The sequence below is a fragment of the Adelges cooleyi genome, unplaced genomic scaffold (genome assembly GCF_023614345.1).
Source record: "Adelges cooleyi isolate 19-005CV unplaced genomic scaffold, UGA_ACOO_1.1 ACOO_flye_CR_arks_rails_tigmint_CR_PRNA_9, whole genome shotgun sequence".
Taxonomy (NCBI): Eukaryota; Metazoa; Arthropoda; class Insecta; order Hemiptera; family Adelgidae; genus Adelges; species Adelges cooleyi.
Window position 1 is genome coordinate 6,936,399 of NW_026096579.1, and position 22,045 is coordinate 6,958,443.

The window sequence follows — 22,045 nt, forward strand, 5'->3', positions numbered from 1 at the left end:
ACAGTGATCATACCGAGCACGTGCGTTCACTACTTGAGTGAATTGTGGAACTTATTCCAGGTGTGCTTTGTACACGGCATGGGGAACGAAGGGGACGCGAATTCCCTTTGCGGGGGACACTCTACACCTAGCGTCTTCTTCTGGGCAACGACACAGTGTAATCGCAATCGAAAAGAAAGAACCGAGGTTGACAGTATTTAACATGCTGAACCGATGACGTCACGACCGGTCATATTGACGACCGTATATGGTTATGGTTCGATCTCATCAGTCGAGCACACGCCGTATGTGTGTATACAAGGTGATCCGTTCCAAGCGAGACTTCCATCTTTTTTTTTGGAAACACTTTGCGGTTTATGTCGTCTTACAATATTCGACACCGTTCACAAGCATTTTATAGCTCTGTCGACTTGTAAATGTCAAACGATCAAATTCACTTTATAGGTTGAGAATAATTTTGCCGCGCTACGTTTTGACTGATCACCCTGTATTATACACACACACAAGCTATACAGACAGTCAGGCAGAGAGAGGAAAAAAGAAAGATGTACAATATAAAATATTATAGTGGTTTGTCGTTGAATAGCAAGGACGGCGTTTTACTCTTGAATCGCGCGTGAAAATCATCACGGTCGTGCAAGCGTTTTGTTGGCACCGAGAAAGGGAAAATAGTACCTACTCATAAAAAAATGTTTGTGGTTTTTTATAAACATATATACATACATATGCATGTCATACCGGACGCGAAAAACGTTGTCCGGATATTATAGTGTATTATCTTACTGAGAATATTATCGTCTAGATCAAGCTGGAGCGAGGGAGATTCAAAATTCGAAAACTTCTAAAATGTGTACATTTTTTTACCATTCTATTGAACTCGACAACATTTCAGGCCACACATTGAGTATGAGGATAAGTATTGTTACACATCTGAACACCGCCAGATCAGGTTGTACGAGTGAAATGTATTACAATACTTAGGTACATACTATCACAACAACCACAGACATACATACATAGTGCTGCCCGTTTCCCAACCGTGCTTCGATATTATAATGTTGTGCTTACACTGTGGCGGTTGTGTGAATTACAAAAATACCATTATGACTCATTTGTCTATTGTTTCAAAAATGTAAAAATCATGTTCCCACTTATCATTGTCGAGCTACCGGCGACGGGTTGAGGTAAAAATAACCGTTTTAACTTTTACACGCATTTATTATACTCCTTAACGCACTCACAATTATTATTTTACATTATTATTACTATTGCGATTCCATTGAAACTAAAAAAATCATCAACGCGAAAAACAGGTCAATACTTAATTAATTGCTCGGTAATTTGCATATTATAATTAATAATATTATAATATTTACTGTAAATTATATTTTGTTCGTAACAGAATAATCAAATCTAACCGAATATGGAAAATAATTTTATTTTACCGGTTTCGTAGATTACATATTTTATTATTATGTTATTTGTACCTACACGTATGCTTTATGATCAGTAAATTCGTACAACTAGTAGAATTTATCGGGTTAAACTGAATAGTACACTTTTATGTTATTTGGAAATAGTAAATAATTATTGTTAACAATAACACTTTCTTTTTTTTTTAGTATTCCAAAGTTATCTGGTGTTGTACAAAGTTACAGTATACATTTTCATATGTTATGAAGAAGTAATACAATTTGATAATTTTTCATAAGTACATTTTTGACTTTTTAAATTAAGCTTTAAAATACAGCCAACATATCAACATACAGTGTTAACGCTGAAAATTATAAAAAATATTTTTCTGGGCAACCATAACCCGTTTTTTTAATTTTGCACGTTATATTTTATAATTAATAATCATAACTTTTTTTTTTAGTAAAAAAACAAACTGCATTCGACGGAATATACAAAAATAGTACTTAAATTAGTTTTGACGTGTCGATTACTTTAATAATAAATATATTAATTTTCGGTGACTTTATCGCTTCTCTTGTGATGTTTTTACACCGCAGCCTTTTGACTTTTCGGGTTTAATGAATTTGTTACATTCAATAACCTTGAACGTTAACAAAATGAACTGCACTTCACAAGAAGGCAGCAAGCAGCACTCGTGTTGCCAGCCGACGTCGGTGCCTTAATAAATAACCGTACGCCCGCAGAAGATAAAGAATATTATCGCCTTACAAATATTTATCATTATTTTTTCGAACTTAAGTAATTTTTTGTTGTTTTGTTTTTAACCAACCTACGCAACGGGGTGAGGGTTTGGAGCGTGGAAGGCTACACGAGTATGCCACGATCGAGTGAATTATTATTGTTATTATTATATGCTTTACTCGACTAAATTATTTTATTTTGAGTTTATTTATTATTATTTATTATTGTCGTTCAATTTTTCTGTGTGTGTGCACTCGAGAAATACAATATACTATATTGTTATTCTATCAGCCGTACCTATATATAAGTGAATACGACCAACAATTACTTTCTACATTTGTCGTTTCATAGACACCCTCTAAGTTAATATAAGTTTCCAAGGCCGCACCTACACACAAAAAAAAAAAAAAAAAAAACGTACCAGACCGACCGATAAAGTCGGGTCAACGGTCCTAACCCTAAGTAGTCACCATGAAAAGTAAGTACACGCTGTAAGGTTAATTTTCTCCAACGGCAATTTTGTTGATTTTCCTTATGGACTTGACAATTTTCGGTTACTCAAAACGAGAAGCTTGCTGTCGACTTTGAAATGGCATTAACCCAATTATTTTCTTGTTTCTGTTTCTATTTCTTTTTCTTTTTTTTTTTTTAGAAATCAGCAATAATCTACTTAAAATCATAATTGGTCGCTGACTAGTTTCGAAATTTAATTATCCGCGCGCGCGCACAATTTAATTGAATAAAAAAAAAAAAGAGTACTCAATTAAACACCATTCGAAATAATTCGATTTTAATTTGCCGTTCTCGTTTTCAGATCATCAAGTTAAAATACAAATTGACATTCTAGTCAATAAAGTCGATAAAAATTAAAAACAAATGTATCAGCAAATTTTCATAAGCAAATGAACAGGTTAGTCCGCAAAGCAATTTTAAAATATAACTGTTTTCTAAAATATTTAGTTCAGCTTCCAGAAAATATACAGCACACAGGGAAAAAAACAGGAAAGACATATTGTTTTTTTTTAATACAAGAAAAACACCTTTAAAAAAATGTTCAATTTTTGTTTAAAAATAAAAAAAACATATCCGTTTCGTTTCAAACCGAATTTTATAACAACAAAAATAGCCATTTTTAAAAAAGTGACTTGCCCGTTATCATTCCTGTGCCCTTCAAGTATAAAAATTATTTTTAAAAACAGTATTTATTATCTACGTGATGATTAAAAACAGCAAGGTTTTGTCAAACGGCTATTGCAAATGTCTTGGCCCCGAGAAAATCATACATGAATTTACAAATTATGTCAATTGGTTCTTAATTGGTTAGAATCTCGATTGGTTAAAAATAAAAAAACAAAGACTGCTTAAAATGCTTTTAAATATTTTTTTTTTATAATTTAATTAAACTACCATCAATTTTATTTAAAAATAATTTTGTTATGGTAACTTATGCTATTTTGCAACTCTTTTATGATGTATACAAAAAAATATTTTTTTATTCGTGTATATTTTTATGTTATCTCCGTGTGGAAAGAATTTCGGTATTTCTATTTCTTCGAATTTTCAAAAAAATGGCATACCTATTACATGTGTTTATATACTTATTAACACGACCGAAAAAAATTGGTCGCAGTGTCCTCAATGGAACACACTGCTTGCTGTGGTGTCCACGTGGCCCGCAACAAAAGCCTGTCCTTAACCCGGATCTGTGCATCTATCTATCTATCTATCTATCTATTGTGTGTCGAAACGAGTGAGAATGATGATATTATTATTACCTTTTTGATCATGACAAGACCGTCGGTATAACGTACTGTGTAGTAGGTACGAACGTCCGCGTGGAAAAGCGTTAAACGGATACACTACACTTGCTTTGCGCGTTTTCTGTAAGCATTTTTTTAAATTTCTTATTTTTCGCTTTAATGTTCTATTAGCCCAGCACGGAGTGGATTTTCGCTCATTACCGCCTTACCAGGGACTCTATTAGCGCCGTGTCCTTCGCGTTATGACTTTCAATAATAATAATAATAATAGCTACTATTATTATATATTATACTCTTAACGTTTTTGGCGCCTTGTATTCTCCAGGTACGGATGCCGGTGTCGCGTTACTAGCAATCGTTTACGAAACACCCAAGTGTGTATGGTGTCGGATTTTCTCTGACACCGTTCGCTAATGCCAGTGTTCACACTATACCACACACACACATCAATTGGAATCTTAATAAGGTGGTAATAACTTATGTGTCGATAACAAACACGATATTATTATGCCGTCGTGTACATCACAAAAAACCCTGGTCGAAACGAATTTTTAACGACAATTATTATTATTCACAGCCGGTCTCTGATGCAAGAGGAAAATATTGATTTTAATACTATTATAACATGCATGTGTTTTATCGCTGGGCCACGCTCTCGGTCACGATTTTTACCCAATATTGATAAGAAACAGCTGAAAAAACGCAGATAAATTGAACTAACTAGATTGCTAATTGACTAAAAAGGATTAGTGTTATTAAAATAGCGATAATAGTCAGTGATATGAGAAAAGATACATATGATAAGAGTATATAGTGATGTGGCTGATAATGACTGATTTGGATTAAATAGGTAAGGTTAGGTTAGGAGGAAGCAGAAGACTATAGGGTAGATCAGGGAGTATAGGAAAGAAGGGATGGGAGGACCGTGGGATAGGAGGGGAGGGTGGATTTTACGTCCCATCCACTTTAAAGGAAGACTACTCGGTAAGGTGTTAAACGCTCGTCGAGATGCTTACGGACAGCAATTACGATAGACCAAATAAGGATTTGGTCGTGGGTGAACAAAATATGTTTTGTAAACATGGCGTTAATGTTATTTCCTTTTGCAACCAAAGAACAAAAAAAAAAAAAATAAACTAGAACGAATTTCTTTATTTTGGAGAAAGACAAACGAAAACTAAAAGTTCATTCTTTAAATTTTTTCGGTGGGTATTTTCATAATAATAGTACTTAGATATTAGTTTTTATTTTTTTGAGATCGTTCGGTTTTAGGAAAAAGAAACTACAGCACTGATAATAATAAGAGTTTTGATTGTACTTTTGGCTCTTATCGTTTTAACTTTTAAACTTTTAAAACTTTGATGATAATATCAGCTATCGTCGGTCGTTATCAATTATATTGACAACTTGTGGGCTGCTCTTGTGTTTTCTGGTAATCTAATATGTTATACTTGAATTTCAACTGCAAGTAGAAAAATGTTTACGAATTATTGATTGGGTACTATTTTAAAACTGTGATTTATCTAAAAGCATCGAAAAAGAGGACTGTCTTCTTTTTTTATAAGAATAAAGATTCGAAAGAGTGATTTTTCAAAAAGGAACTTATTAAATTTCTCATAACTTAATAGATTTGTAGGCCAAGGAACAATGACTGTCTAAACAAGACAAAATGGTACCTCGCCGGCCATAACATCTTTGCTTGGTCATCTGCATTGGTTAAGTAAGGTTGTAAATAAGAAAAGCCAGTACAGTAAGGTCACAGGTTTATAGAAATTATTATAACTGAATGTGATCATTTCACTTTCGAATAAACCCTTCGCCGCTTATCTGTAGACATACAAGCATTGCCAATATTGTCCTTAAAACTATTTTTTTCAGTATTAGTGTGGGGATACGATTAGGGTTGTTACCTATAGGTATACCGCATTTAATAGTATGATGAACAAATTTTTCTAGAACCAAAGTTGACGGCCAAAGTGTAATTTTCCTCTTATTTTGGGCGGTTTTTCTTAATACAACAAAAAAGTTCCTCTTCGGATTTCCAAGAAAATCGTAAATGTTTTACACCTCACACTCGGTTTACCGTCGGCGCAGTTTTCAGGCCTCGAGTGCTAAAAGTTTGAGAAATAAAGAAAAAGTTTCTCGGCTAAGTAGTCTTTCTACGACGAAGATGTGCGTTTGTTTTTGTTCTTATCGGACAGGACGAGAGCAATCCTATTGTCGAATTCAGACCCGAGTCGGATTGATTTTTTTTTTTATTATTTTAATTTTTTAGGTAAAAAGTATATTGTATACAATCGTTCCTCGATGCAGTCGCTGTCGATCCGGGCAGCGTGACCATAGTGAATTGTTGCATGGTCCATGCGTGCGACCACCGGTCATTCAGTTCACTGACCACCACGGCCAATAGGGTTCAACACCGGCGGACGTGAAGTCACCGAACAGAGTGTGTAAGGTGTAAAACAAAAAAAAAATACCGAATTTTGCACTCTACTTGGCAGGTGAAAATCGAGCCGCTGGATAATAAGACATAATATTACTATAACACAAGTAAGAACGACTTACTCCCTCGGTGAAGTGTTCCCTCGGCGTCCTGTAGCTCATCATCGTCACCAGAGTATTATCCTAAACGGGGATGACTTGAGCGGCGGCACTCTCTTTGGGCATGCCAAATACAATAAATTATTAATATTGTCTATTATCGTTATCGTTGTCATCCGAAACGATGATAAAAAAAAAAAAATGTAGGTATAATGTATATTATAATATTAAACACACACACACACACACACACACCGGCTAACGCACGCGGGCAACGCAAAACTACCGTGTCCGCGTGTACGTGAACGCACTGAGGACTGAGGTTGAATGATAAAAAAAATTGTTTAAACAGTATAAAAAAACAGAAACGATGGCCGCCGACTAATAATAATAATAATAATAATACTACGAACCGGTTGCACAACACGATCGTCCCACGACCGCCCGACTGTTTGTCAGCCCGAACTCTACGGGCACCGCCGTCGCCGTCACCGCTGCCGTGTGCACCTTTCGCATCCTACCGCATTATGTACATACGTATACCTATATACACACACACACACACACACATAATATACATACATGTACATCGTATATACCTACACGCGTCTTATATGCACACCGGTTTGTCTGGTTCCTATGAACCATCGTGGCCGTACGGTGTTTTATAATAGCCGGCGTGTGCACCGTGCAGTTATCGTGGACGACGACCGCACGCCAAGGCCGGCGTGTGTCACCGCGCTGACACCCCCCCAAAGTTGACCCCCGGATCAACCCTAAAGCAAAAGGCCCAAGAGTGTAGGTACAATGGGGCGATGGGGACAATCACGTTTTTTCAGTGGCGACGGAATCAGCGTAGCCGCGTGAAATAGTATAAAATACCGTGCGGATAGCTTACAATAATATTGTACAAACACTCTTTGTCGATCGTTAACCGGGCTATGTATTACCGCAGATTAGATTATTTCTTTTTGTCTAATCTGTGATGTTATTATAAAAAATTCACGCTTGAATCTGTGGTCACACTGATATCATTTTCGGTCGTGGTTTTTGTTTACATGCTGAGTGAGCTATCTGTTTTCATATAGTCAGTGGCTTTATCGTCATACTGTTTTTATTGTTTTATAGTCTATATTTTCTAATTGTCACGAAGTATGTATTTACTATATTTAAGTACTCACGAGGTGTAGATACTGGATACTTGTTAACAATTATATTTGTATGACCTCGGAAGTTCTCTCTAGACTTGTCAGTTCATTAACTACTTGATATATATTTCTCGTCTATTACCTTTACAGTTATTTAATTTATTTCCACATGTGCCGTTCTTTTGTTTTCCTAATACGATTTGTTGATTTATATCTGAAGGCCGAATTAGAAATCATTCCATTTGGTTGGAATTATTTTGCTTTCATTGATTATCTCTATATTCAATTTATCTCAAGTTAATCATTTTCAACTGAAAATAAAATTATTACCCACCATAATATCACAGTTAATTTGTGAAGTAAATTCGTTTTATGATAAAATATCTAAAAAAATGTCCGTTATGATTTAACTTATTATTTCTTAATATTATGTCAACGTTTGTATTTGCTATCTACATGCGATTTGTATCGACCGACCTTGAACCAATAACATTAGTTACAACTTCGTCTATTCAAGTGTCCATATTGGATTGAAGTGAACGGTATGTAGCTAATACAGTGATAAACTTGTTGTTTAGGTATGGATTTATTTTCTTCAGAAAATATTTTTAACTGCTCTACTGAAATGATCTGTTTGATGTTTACATAATATAATAAGCTTTTGATTGAAGGTATTATTACTTTTAAAATAAGACTTCTTATTGTTTCGCTAAAAATTATAATATTAAAATATATAATATATATATATGAATTCATATTTATTAATGAGTTGTCTATCTTGCACCAGAGTTCATCAATGTTTATAACATTGTGTGACCTGATGTTCATATTGTGTTTTCACTATATGTTTAAGCTAGAAAATTTTAAATCTGCTAAATGCTCATTTTGTATTTATATTTACGAAACAGTCATCAATTTTTTTACCATGTAAGGTCAGAAGTACATTCAATCAATTTGTGTTTGTTGGGGGAATAATATTATAATCATACCAATCATACTAAGTTTTGAAATACCTTGTAAGTGATATATATATATATATATATTATAGTAATTATGAATTTAGAATATGAATACTAAACAAAACCTTGGTTCAGACTAAAATCGGTAAAAGCAAATATTTCGCGTATTGTCTTACCAATTTAAAAATTTATCTTCTGAGAATATGCGAATGGCATAAAATTACACTTATTATTGACGTTGGGGTATTTTTAGATTTGACAGTTTCGTGTAAGCACAATACAACCTTTTTTTATGGGAATTCGTTTTATAGTTTTCCTATAGTTTAACTTTGTAACTACCATATGACAGATGACTTGTAAATCTAGTTGCTTCGTTGTACGCATGATACGGCAAATACCGTTAAAGCCGACAGCCCTTTCAATTGCAGCCATTTTTAGGTAAATTATTAATTTAAAAAAACGTAAAAAATCGCTAATTGCCACCACGCATCATTTTACTAAGGGCCTCATTGTCTGATTTTTCACATAAATATCTTGTCGTTTTGTTGTTGTAAACCATAATGTGGTCCATAAAAGCCCACGGGTGAACTATTTACGTTTAACCACAGTAAACGTCAAGTTAAAAATCTTCTCATTGATTTATCGTTTGCTTTTTACGGACTTGGCGTCTTAATGGCATTGTAATAAAAATTTAACAAAAAAAAAAAACAGTATAAAACTTTGTTTAATTGTTTTTTTTAACTGGTCAATGGCAGTGGCTTGTCATAAGATGACCGGAAAAGCGATTTTGCCAGCTTAACTGCTGTGCCCAATTTCAAGAAATAAAAACGACCAAGACGATTCGGATACAGCTAGAAATCAGTAAACCACCGAATAAGATAATGGCGAACACAGTGAAAACTATACAGCATATTACCAAGTCGTGATAATAACTATTTTAGACAAAGTACAATTTATATTTGGTTTAAAATTATTATTGTACACATTAAATTTAATATTCAAAACTGTCGCACGCCTAACCAAGATTGCATGGTTTATATAGAACCCGTACAATTGTTTAAAACAAATTGACTTTGTTAAATAATTTATAAAACAAAATTATTAGTTTCTTTTAAGAATTTGACTTTATACTGCATTCAACATTTTTTGTTTTAAGTGAAGCAATCAAATGCAGAAAGATTTCAGCCCACCACGAAAAAATGTTGACACTAGTATTCTATTTTCGATAAAAGCGTCGCTTGCACAGTATTGGCAATTAGATACCTTAGAAACTTTATGGTTGTTAATATAATAATATTTTTGTACAAGCAAAAAACATAGTAATTTGTAATTACTTACATTGTTGGCATTATTCGAACCCTTTTTTTTGTTTAAAAGAAATTTTATTAAATGACCACTTGTTCGATAAATTTTTTATTGGTCACCAAAGTTGTAAGCAGCTTAAAATTCAAACACTAGAATTTTCTAGTATTCTTTATTTGTTGTAAAAAAAAAAAATACTACATGAGTTTCAGACATCAGTTCTGAATTCAGTGAAGGAATTACAAATAAAATCTATTTGAAATACATTTAAAAAAAATTGTTTGAAATGTACAGAACAAGCTGAAAAATACCACAGGATAATTTTTTTTTTTAATTTTGCTTGCGATTTAACCATAACAAGGCGTGGTGGAGAAAGTCTGAGATCAGTATAATATAGCCATCACAAAGGGTCACACAGTCGTCTTACCTTGGGTTTGATTTTCAGACGTTAAGTGCAAAAACTACAATTGCATAGAGTGCAACGTTCCACCTAGTGTGTTTCGGTTGTTGGTGCTAAAAATAAACGTCATGTCTTGTCGCGCGATGAATTATTAATAACAATATAGTAATATAGCAATCCCCTATTACAATTCTGACTCGCGCGCCTTGGTTAAGATTATAAATTTGTAAAAAAAAAAAAAATGCTCAAAAGCATGGTTTTGGTTTTTCGCTTAAGGAATTATGCGAACGCTGCGAACACAATTATACATGTTGTTTACTTAAACCTCGAGATTAATAACAACAATATCATGTAAGTATGTCTATTATTAATAGCCATACCGGAGGAATGTGCCTTTGCCCGGTGGGCATTTTTGTAGCCGACGATCGAGTAATGGTGATGGATGATGATCTTCCAACCGCAGAATCCAAAATACCTTTGGGCGTTGCCAAAGCGCAAGTGATAAAACGTTGTTCTCGGGTCAAATGTAAATTACAAAAAAAAAAAAACAAAAACAAGATACATATATATACATTCGATACGGCCGACCAGACGAACCGCAAATTTTGAATAGTAATAATATCATTATCGTTTCCATAAATTTCATTTGCCAGTCCGACCGTCTGCCAAGATTAGACGGGGCGCCACTTGTTATACTTTCAACACGATATAGATTGTCAGAGTTAATATATTACAGTCTGTGTGACGTGCACAGATTTCATGTCTTGAAAACATCAAAACTATACAGCGTGATCCGTCTGGATGAAAGACACTCGCTTTCTCAGAGCAAATTAATTAGTATAAGTATATTATATGATACATATTTTTCAATACATTCACAAATTTCATCTTCATCCCTCACACGTGAAACAAGTATGGACATATGTTTTTAATTCCATAAATATGTAGCCAACATTTTTTTTTAAAAACACTTGCCAAGTCGGGGACTAGTCTTTCTTTATTATTAATTTTTGGAGAATTATTTTTAAAAAAAACCTTTCATTATTGATTAATTCAGAAAATATGAAAAATTAGGGAGAGGAAATGTATTTTTATAATATACAAATTTGATTTAAATGAGCTAAATCAGATAAAGTTCCAAAAACTTTTCACTGCCAAGGCGTTTCTTACAAGACTCTAAATAACGAAATGCGTTCATCGATTCATTTCAGATAATATATCTGCTTGGCTAAAGAAAAATTTAGCCAAAATTGACAATGTTTTTCAATTGTAAAAACTTAAAAAATGTATTTTTCATTTTTTCAATTCATATTTTGTGTCTTCTTGGCAAGCTCTTTCTGATGAGCTTAGAATCAACTTTCTATCTCATATAGCTTAAGAGAAAATTGAAAATTAACCGTTAATGAGATGTAACACACAGATTTTTTTTTTAATTCAAAGCATTAAACACCACATAAGTATGAAATCCTATCTACCAGTAAATTATCTTATATTAAAACTAATGACAAATGTCTATCTTCTCTTATATTAGTGTCCGGCATTTTGTTTCTTTCCCTATTCACAACAAGCTCTTAAAGGTATCAACGTCAATTTGTTTTACATTTCAATTACCAAACTTACTTGTTTATTTTTAAAATCAAGAAAGTAAAATGCTAGCGTTTGAATTTTTAACTTTCATCAATCTGTCAGTTTACTATGGATTTGCAAAATATATTATATTTCCTCTTATAATTACTGCCGTCATGTGTTTTAGGTTTTCCAAAATCCAATAGCCCATAAAAGTCATCAGATGGATCACTTCTCATTCCATAAACGCGACAGTCCTAAAACGTACCATGTGATAATATGTCAAAATGGGAGAACAGTAAGAAGTACTTATAGACAATATTTTAAGTCTCTTTTAGATACTTTTGAGGCTATAATCAACTTAACTTTAACCCTTCTTTATAGACTAGAGAAGTACTTGCCCCTTTCCTAAAACCAAATTTAAACCGAATCTATTGATTTCAAACCAAACCTTAATACTCAACACGTTTGGCCAGATTTAAACAAATCTGTTAACTTTTAACTATTACAATCTCTTAATTTTTTTTTTTTACCAAATTTAATATTAATATTGAATAAATCTTCAACAAAAACTAACAACAAAGACCTTGTCTTATAAAAATGGTGTCGGCCAGCCAAATCCGTTCTCACCATAACTAATGTTTTTCATTTTGTTATCATGTGAAATTTATAAAATTGTCTTATACTCTTTTCATGTGTTACAATGATAATCTCTTTCTTATAGTATATAGGTAAAAAAAAAATAAAGCAAAATAATTCTAATGTCAAAAAAATTATAATAATAATAACGACAACACGTTAAAATTGTATAATTTTGTCTTAAATAGTTTTTAAGATCACACATTTAAAATAATATAATAAATATTTATTTTTATATTTTTAAGATAGTATAATTTTGATTTAGCTGTTAACAATGTAATTTAATATTATACTTTAAATAATAAACAAGTAGAACTTCTCTCTGATTTTGATTTCTGCAATAAAATAGATTATATTTTATTAGTGTTTGTTTAAAATAATATTGTGCAATAAATTGTGTATTTGCTGTCGATGTATAATTTTATAATATTGTATTATTATACCATTTATAGACGGCTGAAGTTACATATATAATAATATAATATAATATATTATGTGATTTTATTATTTAAAAGTTGTAATGGCGATAATAGTCTGGCATTCTAAAGTATTGTGGCTCTTCTTGGAGGTGACTGAGGCCCTGAAAATAATCATTCTACGCTTTCATATGAGTATGTGCAAACTTTGTTTTACCAACATCATACTTTGGGCCCGTGTTGAGCTTGCCTTTGCTTGCGCAAAAACCCGTTATTGCCGTAGTACTTGTTCGGTGTGGTGTAAGCAGGAGCTGGCACAACCGGGCCTTCCAACCAGCCTTCTATGAACAGATATAGGTTACAATAATTTGCATAAGTACATAGAAAATAAGATGTATCGGTTGATGAATTGTGCTTACCCGGAATTTCTTCATTATCTTCTTCGTCCGTCATTTCATTTTCGAGGTAAGGTTCTGGGTCGAATTCGTTCATGTGACCATAATGTTGCCGAGAGCCCCTTAAAAAACAAATTGCATAATAAACGATTTTTTATTAAATTTCGATGATAAAACATAAAAAATAAACGCAAATAATATTTCAATAACGATTCCTAAATATTTACATTGTTTTTTGCAGTCTTGAGGAAAAATGGCATTAATGTCTGATTTCCCGACAAAATATTATTTTTATTTACTTGACAAATAGTATAAACAATTAAAATACAACATTGTTATCGACTTCTGAGGGTTGGCTCATTCTCATACACACTAATTTAGAAATATATATATATATATATTTCTAGGTTTGCTGCTACGTAATACTTATGCAGACACATATAATAAAAACTTGTGTCGGAATTGGATAAAACTAATAGCTTAAATTATGTAGCTTAAATAACTAAATATGTTAAACCATTTTTTTTTTTTTTTAATAAGATCAAAGAATAGGCACGCGACAATTCTACCATCAGTTCATCAATTTCCGACCATAAGCTAGGGTTTAATATTAAAAATGATTGTCATAGGCTGTGTAACATTTAGTAAAACTGTTATACTATAGCTATTACAACGTTTAGAACATTTTCAAAGACAAAGAAACTGCAATAACACGAATAGTTGCAGCGCTGTAGGCACCGTTAAATTTTTAAACCTCTTTGATCTTATATGTAAGACCATGAAACACTGACTTTTAATAATTAAGGTCTACTTTTTTTCCTCGATAGATATTGTTGTATTGACAACTCGCAGTTGTTTTTTTTCCTATTGTAATAATATTGTTACAATAAAATTATTATTTTAGTCGGCTCCAAGCGTCGTTTGGCCTTCTATTTCATAATGAAATAGTTAAATAATAAAAAAAAACAATGGCTGTTTTTATTAAATTGTCATTTAAAATGTATCATAATTGCCAATCGCATAAATGTAACTTATTTTTAATCAAAAGTTTGTAATTGAACTAAATAGCTAATATTGTTTTTGCACGCTAGCCATTTCTATTTGACTGATGTCAGTATTAAATTAAGAGGAAGGATGGACATTGGCGCAACTAGTGGGGAGCTAGTGAAGGTCCAGTTATTCTAAACTTGTTCAGGGTCTAAAAAATGTCAGCAACCAATCAAGCACAGCTCCCAAATAAGGTTTATAATTTGTCTGAACTTCTTTAGTCCCTCTCTAGTTGCGCCAATGAGGATGAAGCATCATAATGGTCAATAACTGTAAGGCAAAGATGGAGATTGCTGAGAAATATGAATTAATTAGATAATATAAACTCACACAAAAAAAAAATGCGAAACATATTCGATCGTTTGTTGTGCAAAATTTGGTAATACTTCAAATTTAGTATTCTATTAAAAAAAAAAAGTTACTAGAGTTTTTTGAGTGACAGTTTGCTCATCTCAGAAACAAGATTTAGTCTTTGTGTGTTGCAGTTTTGTAAGACATCACCAGTGTTGTTTTTCCGGTGAAATACCGGATTAGATTTTCGCCTACCGTAAAACCGAAGTCAAAAATTGGGAAACTTGAAAATTGATGTTTGCATATGTAAGTATGTGAAATGTACAGAAGTTCATTTTGTGTTCGTTTATATAGTGATTGTGTTGAGAATACAAAATAGAAACTGAACATTTACTGTCATTCTTTCGACAACGTTTTGCATATTACACAATGTGTCTGTTGTACGTACTGAATGATCAAAAATATTTATTTTGAAGCCCACACACAAAATTCATATCAAAGTATATGTTTAAAACCTCCCTTTTGGGCAATAGAAAACACAAAATACACAGCCGAGTAAAAATTACTACCGAAAACAAACATAACAAAAAAATTGTAATAATAATATACAGTGAAATTTGTTTTAAATGCGAATCTGAAAAGATTGGGTTTTTTTCTATTTTGTTGTGTTAGAACCAACTAAATTTTTAACCGTCAATCAAAATCGGGCTAATTCCTATGATAAATGCATTTTTATGCATTTTAAACTAAAACAAATTGTTAAGTATTTACCGAAACAATATTAATTGTCTTAGAAACATTATAAACATTTAACATCTTACAGTATACAAATATTTCTAATATTTTACTTATAGTATAATAATAATTGTTCTATATTTTAAGAATATTTATACCTTTTCATTCTAAAAAAGGTTTTTTGAACAATTTGTTTTTTTCAATAATAACAAATACTTTTAAAATATTAATATTTTTTAGACGAATGGTGAATTTTGTTAATTACCAATTACAAATACCAAAATAAATATAGTTGATATAAAATTTTCCTAAAATGTGTTAACTATTTGTTTTGAATTAATATTGAAAAATTTTACCCCTTAAAAGTTGTGAGATAAACTTCCTTTAATATCATATTTAATATAAGTATACTTTAACTTTCCAAAAACAAAAAATTGAATTATTTCCAAATTTGATTTATTTTTGTAAGCAACCCTTCTGATCAGCATTTAAAGTCTCGAAAAATAAAACATTAGGTATCCCTTTAGATCTAGAAGGAGGCCCGTTTTTATTTATTACGCTCTTTTGGGGATGTTTTGGATTCAAGCGCTTAAAATAGCTTAAGTGTATACCTATAACTCTGTCAGGGGATGATTTAACCAATTTAAAGTTTCAGCTGCTAATAACTGTGTGTCTGTGATTCGACAAACTACTGGCTTTTCCCAAAAGTTAAGTCTCATATTTTTGGAATTCGAGTAAAAATTAATACTCGTGTAACCTATCCCATCCATAACATGTTCAATGCCGACATTTACTGTCATTACTATTATTAGCTACACACCTGGATTGGTCGTGAGCCTTTTGCCTGCGTTCTGCTTCCCAGAGTGAAAACATTGCCAACAAATCATCTGGCTCGATGTTCAAGTCACGCTTTGCACGTCCATTGTCCACGTACGGCCGATATGCCCAATAACTAAATAGTAATATAAAAAAAAAACATTTTTATTAAACTACCCTAAAGAAATATAAAAAAAAAAAATTGTATAAAAAAAAGCCTTCAAACCCCTTTTCGATTATACAAAAAAAACAATTCATCGAGGATTGTATGTGGTCTCTATTTAAGGAGTATTGTATAGGCAATATTTAAGAAGAAAAGTGGTTTTTAATCAATTTCGACCATGTCGGTTAATTTGTATAAGCTTCAATGTATTGTTTTCAATTTATATAATTTTTTCTACGGGTAAAAGTCATTTTGGCTTATTTTAAACCAAAAAAAAGCCAGACAAAATTTCGACTTCTTAGGATGGTCCAATTTCAATTCTATAAAGAAATTCCAGTTCTTTGGCAACTTTACTAGGTTATGTAGGGAAAATTATTTCATTTAAACATTTCAGTTTCTTATAATTAAATTTGCTATTTTTCGAATATTAAATCCCCAATTTGTTTACATAAAAAAGAAAAAACCATAAACCCGTTTCCTGTATAACCTAGTAAAGTCGCCAAAGAACTTTACAAAATTGAAATCGGTCCATCCTAAGTAGTCGAAATTTTGTCTGGCTTTTCGGTTTGGGAAAAACAGACCACGTGCAATCCCCTTAAATCAAAAACATTTAGAGGGGGGGGGCGTAGGGGAAGGACAAAGTCCATCGGATGTCAGCCATTCTTCCCCTCTTCAAAAGCGAAATGGCGCCAATGAAGTAAACGGTAAACTATTGTATTTTATCATTCTCACATTTTCCGTTCTAGATAAATGGATTGTATACAATTTTAAACCTAATGTATTTTTCATGAAACCGTCGACGTCAAAGACTACCGAGTTTCCCTTTAGTATACACGGGTAAGCAGTATACACATTGGGTACTAATAAATATGTAGTAAAGGTTTGATGCATAATTCAAACCGTCGTCTTAAAACCACTCACCTCCTTTTCACCGGAGACCCAAAGTGATAGGCGTTCCTCTTGAAACGGTCATCGATATCGAGTGTCTGGTGTCCATAAGAATCTAAATAAATTACAATAAGAAAAACCACTCATTAGAATTCTAACGGCAATGGAGTTTTAAATTTCATGAAATGCCATTTTAAAGTTTCAAATGTCTGAAAAATACCATCCGATTGGGTTATAGAATATTTAAGAATATAATATGTTGAACTAGAAAGTCTAAACAAAATCGTATAAAACAAGACTTGTAGCGTTTGTAACAAAAATCAAAAACATTTTTTAGTATAAAAACAACGTTAAGTAACAAAAAAAAAATTGAATAAAAAAGCTAAAAAGAGTAACGTTGAAACATTTTTACTACATTATATAAAATATTTAAATAACGTCTCATCGCGTTAATAAACTATTTAATGACAGCTTTTTAATTGCTAATTAACTATGTAAGTTATGCTTTTTAATATAGGTTAATATAAAAAAAATAAGTAAAATGTTTTAACAAACTATTTTTTTAATTAAATGATTTATATTATTTTAATAGAACAAAACAACGGTTAAGTAAAAAAAAGGTTTTTTAAAAGGTATTTTATAAAAAAAAAAATGTTAATAAAACAGTTTGAAAATAAAATATTTCATATTGCAAAAATGTCATTTGTCTGCATTATTCCTTTTTTGTTTTCAATACATTTTTTAAACTTAAAATTTTTATTTTAGGATCATCGAATAAATATTTATCATTTTGTAAATTTTAAGTAATTAAATTAAGTAGTAAATTTAGTTTAAAAACATAATATAATTCGACACATTCATAAAAATAATATAATTATTCAATAGTTTTTTTTTTAACAAAAATAATTTCCATAATTAATAAATGCATAGATCAATTTTAAAAATGTCTCACAATATTTAGAGTAATATTGCAATCATTTGTTGAATAAAATAACCCCTTAAATGATTAATCTTTCTAATTAACTAAAAAACCGTTGTAATGCTGTGAGTATATATATATACCTATATATATGTAATACTTTTCTCGGTGTAAACAAAACCTTGGCCGAGTAGATTAATGCAAGACGATCACTTAAACACTAAAAGACAAGTAATCTTTTACTTTTTTCGCTTTAAATAAATAATCTGTCTTGAATGACGGTTTGCCTTTTGAATACTATTAGCATATTCCATTAAAATACTTTAACATTTTATTTTTTAATTTTTTATTCGAGGCAACGTGACGTATGTTTACATTTTTAATAACACGCTACTGTTGTAGTGTACTTAAGTTAGTTTTTTTTTTTTACTGCAACCTATTTATTTAGTTTTTTATTCGACGTGACATACTTAAGCTTGTCGCTTGCGTCAAACCGGGAAGTGACCGCCCGTCACTGACGTTTGAAAACTTATAAAAAAAAATATTAAAAAATCCATATGTGCCAACTATGCTGGCCCGAGCACGTTCAATTATTAAATAGCGTGTCCATCGTCCAAAGCTCTCCTTTATACGTCGTATTTTAGTTAAAATATAAAAAAAAAATGCAATATCATTTTTATTTTACTCATCAAGAATAACAGAGAGATACAAAAGCACTCCTCTCACCGTACAGAAAGGTCACACTCCACTTAACATTCCCACTCAATCATTCTGCGTGCTTCCGTCATCGCCGTGGCTCATTTATTCTCATTATTTCTTATTTTCCCATTTGAAGAAAAACAAAATTCCACTCTTAGACCTTGTTCCGTCGTCAATCAAAATGATCCTATCGTTGAAAACATAAAATCCACTTCAGTTACAATGTGCTCTTCCCTGTATACCTATATTATCTAACTTAACCTACTATACATATTTATTACAAGTTATTTTATTAACCAATATTTTAGTTTTGTATCCATAATAATCATAAATCAATCAACAAATAGAGAAGATAAAAAAAAAACATATTTTTCAATACTTTTCCTGGTTGGTAAATAAATAAATTATTATTAACAAAATCTATCCTATAGAAACTTCTTTGGGCGAAAAAATGTTTTAAAAATTCTACCCTTCCCATTCAAAAGCAACTAAACCCAAAAAATGTACTTCATTTTAAGCTTAAAATTATGGCGAATTAGTTTCAAATTTGTAAGGAATATTCTTTAGACGTAGTCGGTAGTACTACCGATAAACGTTGAAGACTAACTAAAAAACATCATAAATCTTTTGGTTTCTGTGAAATCTTAGGGTTAAAGGTCTAAAAGTTAGACCAAAGGTAGAATAAGAATAGATGGGTCTAAGCATGTACAATTTTCACAAAAATGTGTATTCAAAACTTTTTTTTTTTGTCAAAGAAAACCTCCTAAAATAAGGGAAAAGTTACACTTTGGCCGTGATCAATATCATAGGTTGCTATGTGTGAGCGAATCGACAGTCACAGGTATTTGAAAATATTTTCATTAATTGTTATTAGTGACGATTAGTGGCAATAAACTATTATAGACAGACGAGCAACCCTAATCGTATCCACCCTTATACTAAAAAATACAATTTTAAGCACGTTATTGACAATGCTTATATATATATCTATATATATATATATACAGATTCGCATCGAAGCGTTTATTTGAAAGTGATTTTATCGCTTTCAATATAAAAACATTATATATCATTATATATATAAGACGATGCGGCGCGTTTTACGGATACCTATAAAAAATGACAAATATATCCGCAATAATAATATTTGAAAAGCCAGTACAGTGGGGTCGGAGCATGGCGGGGATGGACCATATTTGAACGGGTGAGGCCTCAGGAGGTCTATAGGAATATATATAATTATATATAGCAATTATATATATATATATATATATAATTGCTTTGGTGCTAACTTAGTAATGACTCTCCCATAGTACAGTGCAAACATTCGAAAATGTGTACTATTGAAACTATACTCATTTCAATTCCATCAGAACTCTACAAAGCGTCAACCCTTTGAACAGCTGTGGGGGGGGGGGTGGTGGTACCATCTAGTGATTGCATCATATTGGATAAGGTGTGTAGTGTGTACGTACCCGGGTTGTAAAACAGGTCGGCGATTTTCTCGTGTCTGGCCGATTGCGGGTAATTTTCCTGAGCGTTGTTCACTTCAGGCACCGGTTCGGGGTCGTGACGACTTTCCGGGTCCTCTGCGGGCAAAAACATAATAATAATATGTAAGCTCCGAAAATCCAGACAAACGTTCAATGGTTTCAACCTAACCTAACCGTGGTGCCGCCGGTGTACAGGGTGATCCAGGCGCTCATTTTCTCGGTACATATTTTACTATATGTTTTTCGACACTTATTCAACGGGCAATCGCGCGTAAGGGATGAAGGTATCGGACGTTTTCAAAGCGTTGAAAAAAATAGTAAGACACGTGTACCTAAAATGGTTTCAAAATATTCACGTTTTCCAAGAAAACCAACGGTCTTACATCGGACGCGTGATCCTGTAATATGACGACAACCCTCACCCACCCCCTCCCAACCACGGTCAAGGTCAATGCGGAGAAAAAAAAATAAAAACAACTCACGGCGTTTCTCGGCCCTGGCGTAGTTCCTGGTGTCGGCCTGCCGGTTTTGCTGGTTTCCGAATTGCAACACTTCTTGGGTCTTTTTGGCTGCCGGAAACAAAGAAAAGAAAAAAACAAAACGGTACAATGCAACGTACACGAGTAGCGTACAGGTGTGTTCACACACACACACTCGCACACCACCGAACGGGTGTAAGAAGTGCGCTGTTGCCCTACCTTTGCCCTTGGTCTTGGCCATGTTCTTTTGGATTTTGGCCGCGTCCGTCTTGCCGGGCGCGGGCACCGCGTGTCCCAGTTGGGCCACGGCCGCCGACAGCAACAACACCGTAGTCAACAAGTTCATGGCGTGCGTGCGTGCGCTCAAAAAGGGGGGGTGCGTTCAACAGAGACAAACGGTGTACCGTCCCGGTGCACTGGTAGTCGAGTTGTGGCGGCACCCTCGCCGCGGGCAGTGGTGTAATAATACTGTTTTCGCGACCACCCTCCCGACGCGACGGGGCAGGGGGTGGCTCGTTTGCGCCAGCACGCCAAAGGGGTCGATACTCGGACGAGCGTGCGCGCTCAAAGGTCGCCAGGAAAACGCCCGTTGCCGCCGCCGCCGCCGCCACCTGTCGCGCGTGGGATGCTGCCTGCAGGACCGCCGTCGACAAGTATCTACCCCTACCCCCAACGAGAAGGTTGTTACGGATGTTGAACGTTTTCATAGCCCGGTCGAAAGCTCTCACCCCCCCCCCCCCCGACAACGGCATTAGCGTTTAAGTTGTCGTCTGCTCAATGTGCAGTAGTTATCAACCGTCCAACCCGTAAAATATAAAATATTGTCTAGCCTTTTATACGGGTCGGTGTGAGGATGTCAGGAAGGGTTTGTCAACAAGTCATGAGCAAATAAACACAATTCTACGGATAATTTTTTTTTTTTTTTTTTTTATTAAGAAAATATACAAACTGTGCAGTTTAAAGCACAACAAGACGTATATGTTATAATATAATATAAAACGTGTGATACATTTGGTAAAGAAGTCACCCGTTAGTGACACTTAAATATGATTATACTGATAAATTAAAACAGAAAAATAGCTAACTTGAAAAGGAAAAAAATTGGACTTTTATTTATTTATTACCTAAGGAGTTTAGAAACTCGAGTAAGAGAAAGTATTAAGCACATCGATTGCCAATAACCGTATGGACCGTTAGGCAAAAATGGAGATTGTTAAACAAATATTGTCTAA

General features: G+C 33.0%; 2 protein-coding genes across 5 annotated transcripts in view; both read right to left on the reverse strand.

Annotated features, from left to right (window-relative positions):
- The window catches only part of LOC126847056 (four and a half LIM domains protein 2-like), a 67,446-nt gene extending 60,628 nt beyond the window's left edge, over positions 1-6,818 (reverse strand). Inside the window, exon 1 of the mRNA XM_050587035.1 lies at positions 6,483-6,818. Within this exon, the coding sequence (XP_050442992.1) occupies positions 6,483-6,524 (42 nt within the window). The 5' untranslated portion in view covers positions 6,525-6,818. The remainder of the gene's footprint in view (positions 1-6,482) is intronic.
- Positions 6,819-12,589: 5,771 nt separating this feature from the next.
- LOC126846480 (prohormone-2-like) lies at positions 12,590-21,258 on the reverse strand. Of its 4 annotated transcripts, none has more exons than XM_050585902.1 (9): positions 21,033-21,258; positions 20,817-20,903; positions 20,317-20,430; positions 17,257-17,338; positions 16,177-16,308; positions 13,308-13,405; positions 13,117-13,226; positions 12,916-13,067; positions 12,590-12,807 (listed from the first exon to the last, which is right to left on the reverse strand). In XM_050585902.1, exons 1-8 carry the CDS (start codon positions 21,157-21,159, stop codon positions 12,981-12,983), a joined length of 837 nt encoding a protein of 278 aa, XP_050441859.1. In that variant the 5' UTR covers positions 21,160-21,258; the 3' UTR covers positions 12,590-12,807; positions 12,916-12,980. The 4 variants fall into 4 exon arrangements, with proteins under 4 accessions (XP_050441859.1, XP_050441860.1, XP_050441857.1 ...); XM_050585903.1 differs by having other exon boundaries at positions 12,916-13,052; positions 13,117-13,229; XM_050585900.1 differs by having other exon boundaries at positions 13,117-13,229; positions 21,033-21,257.
- Between the last annotated feature and the right edge of the window lie 787 nt (positions 21,259-22,045).

What these genes read in the sequence shown, in the direction of transcription:
- LOC126846480 (XM_050585900.1), bottom strand. Translation starts at nt 21,159, where the DNA reads ATGAACTTGTTGACTACGGTGTTGTTGCTGTCGGCGGCCGTGGCCCAA. An exon ending in GGGTCTCCGGTGAAAAGGAG is followed by an intron (nt 16,309 to 17,256) that starts GTGAGTGGTTTT and finishes ATTACTATTTAG; the next exon opens with TTATTGGGCATATCGGCCGT. An exon ending in AAGCTCAACACGGGCCCAAA is followed by an intron (nt 13,068 to 13,116) that starts GTATGATGTTGG and finishes ATGAAAGCGTAG; the next exon opens with AATGATTATTTTCAGGGCCT.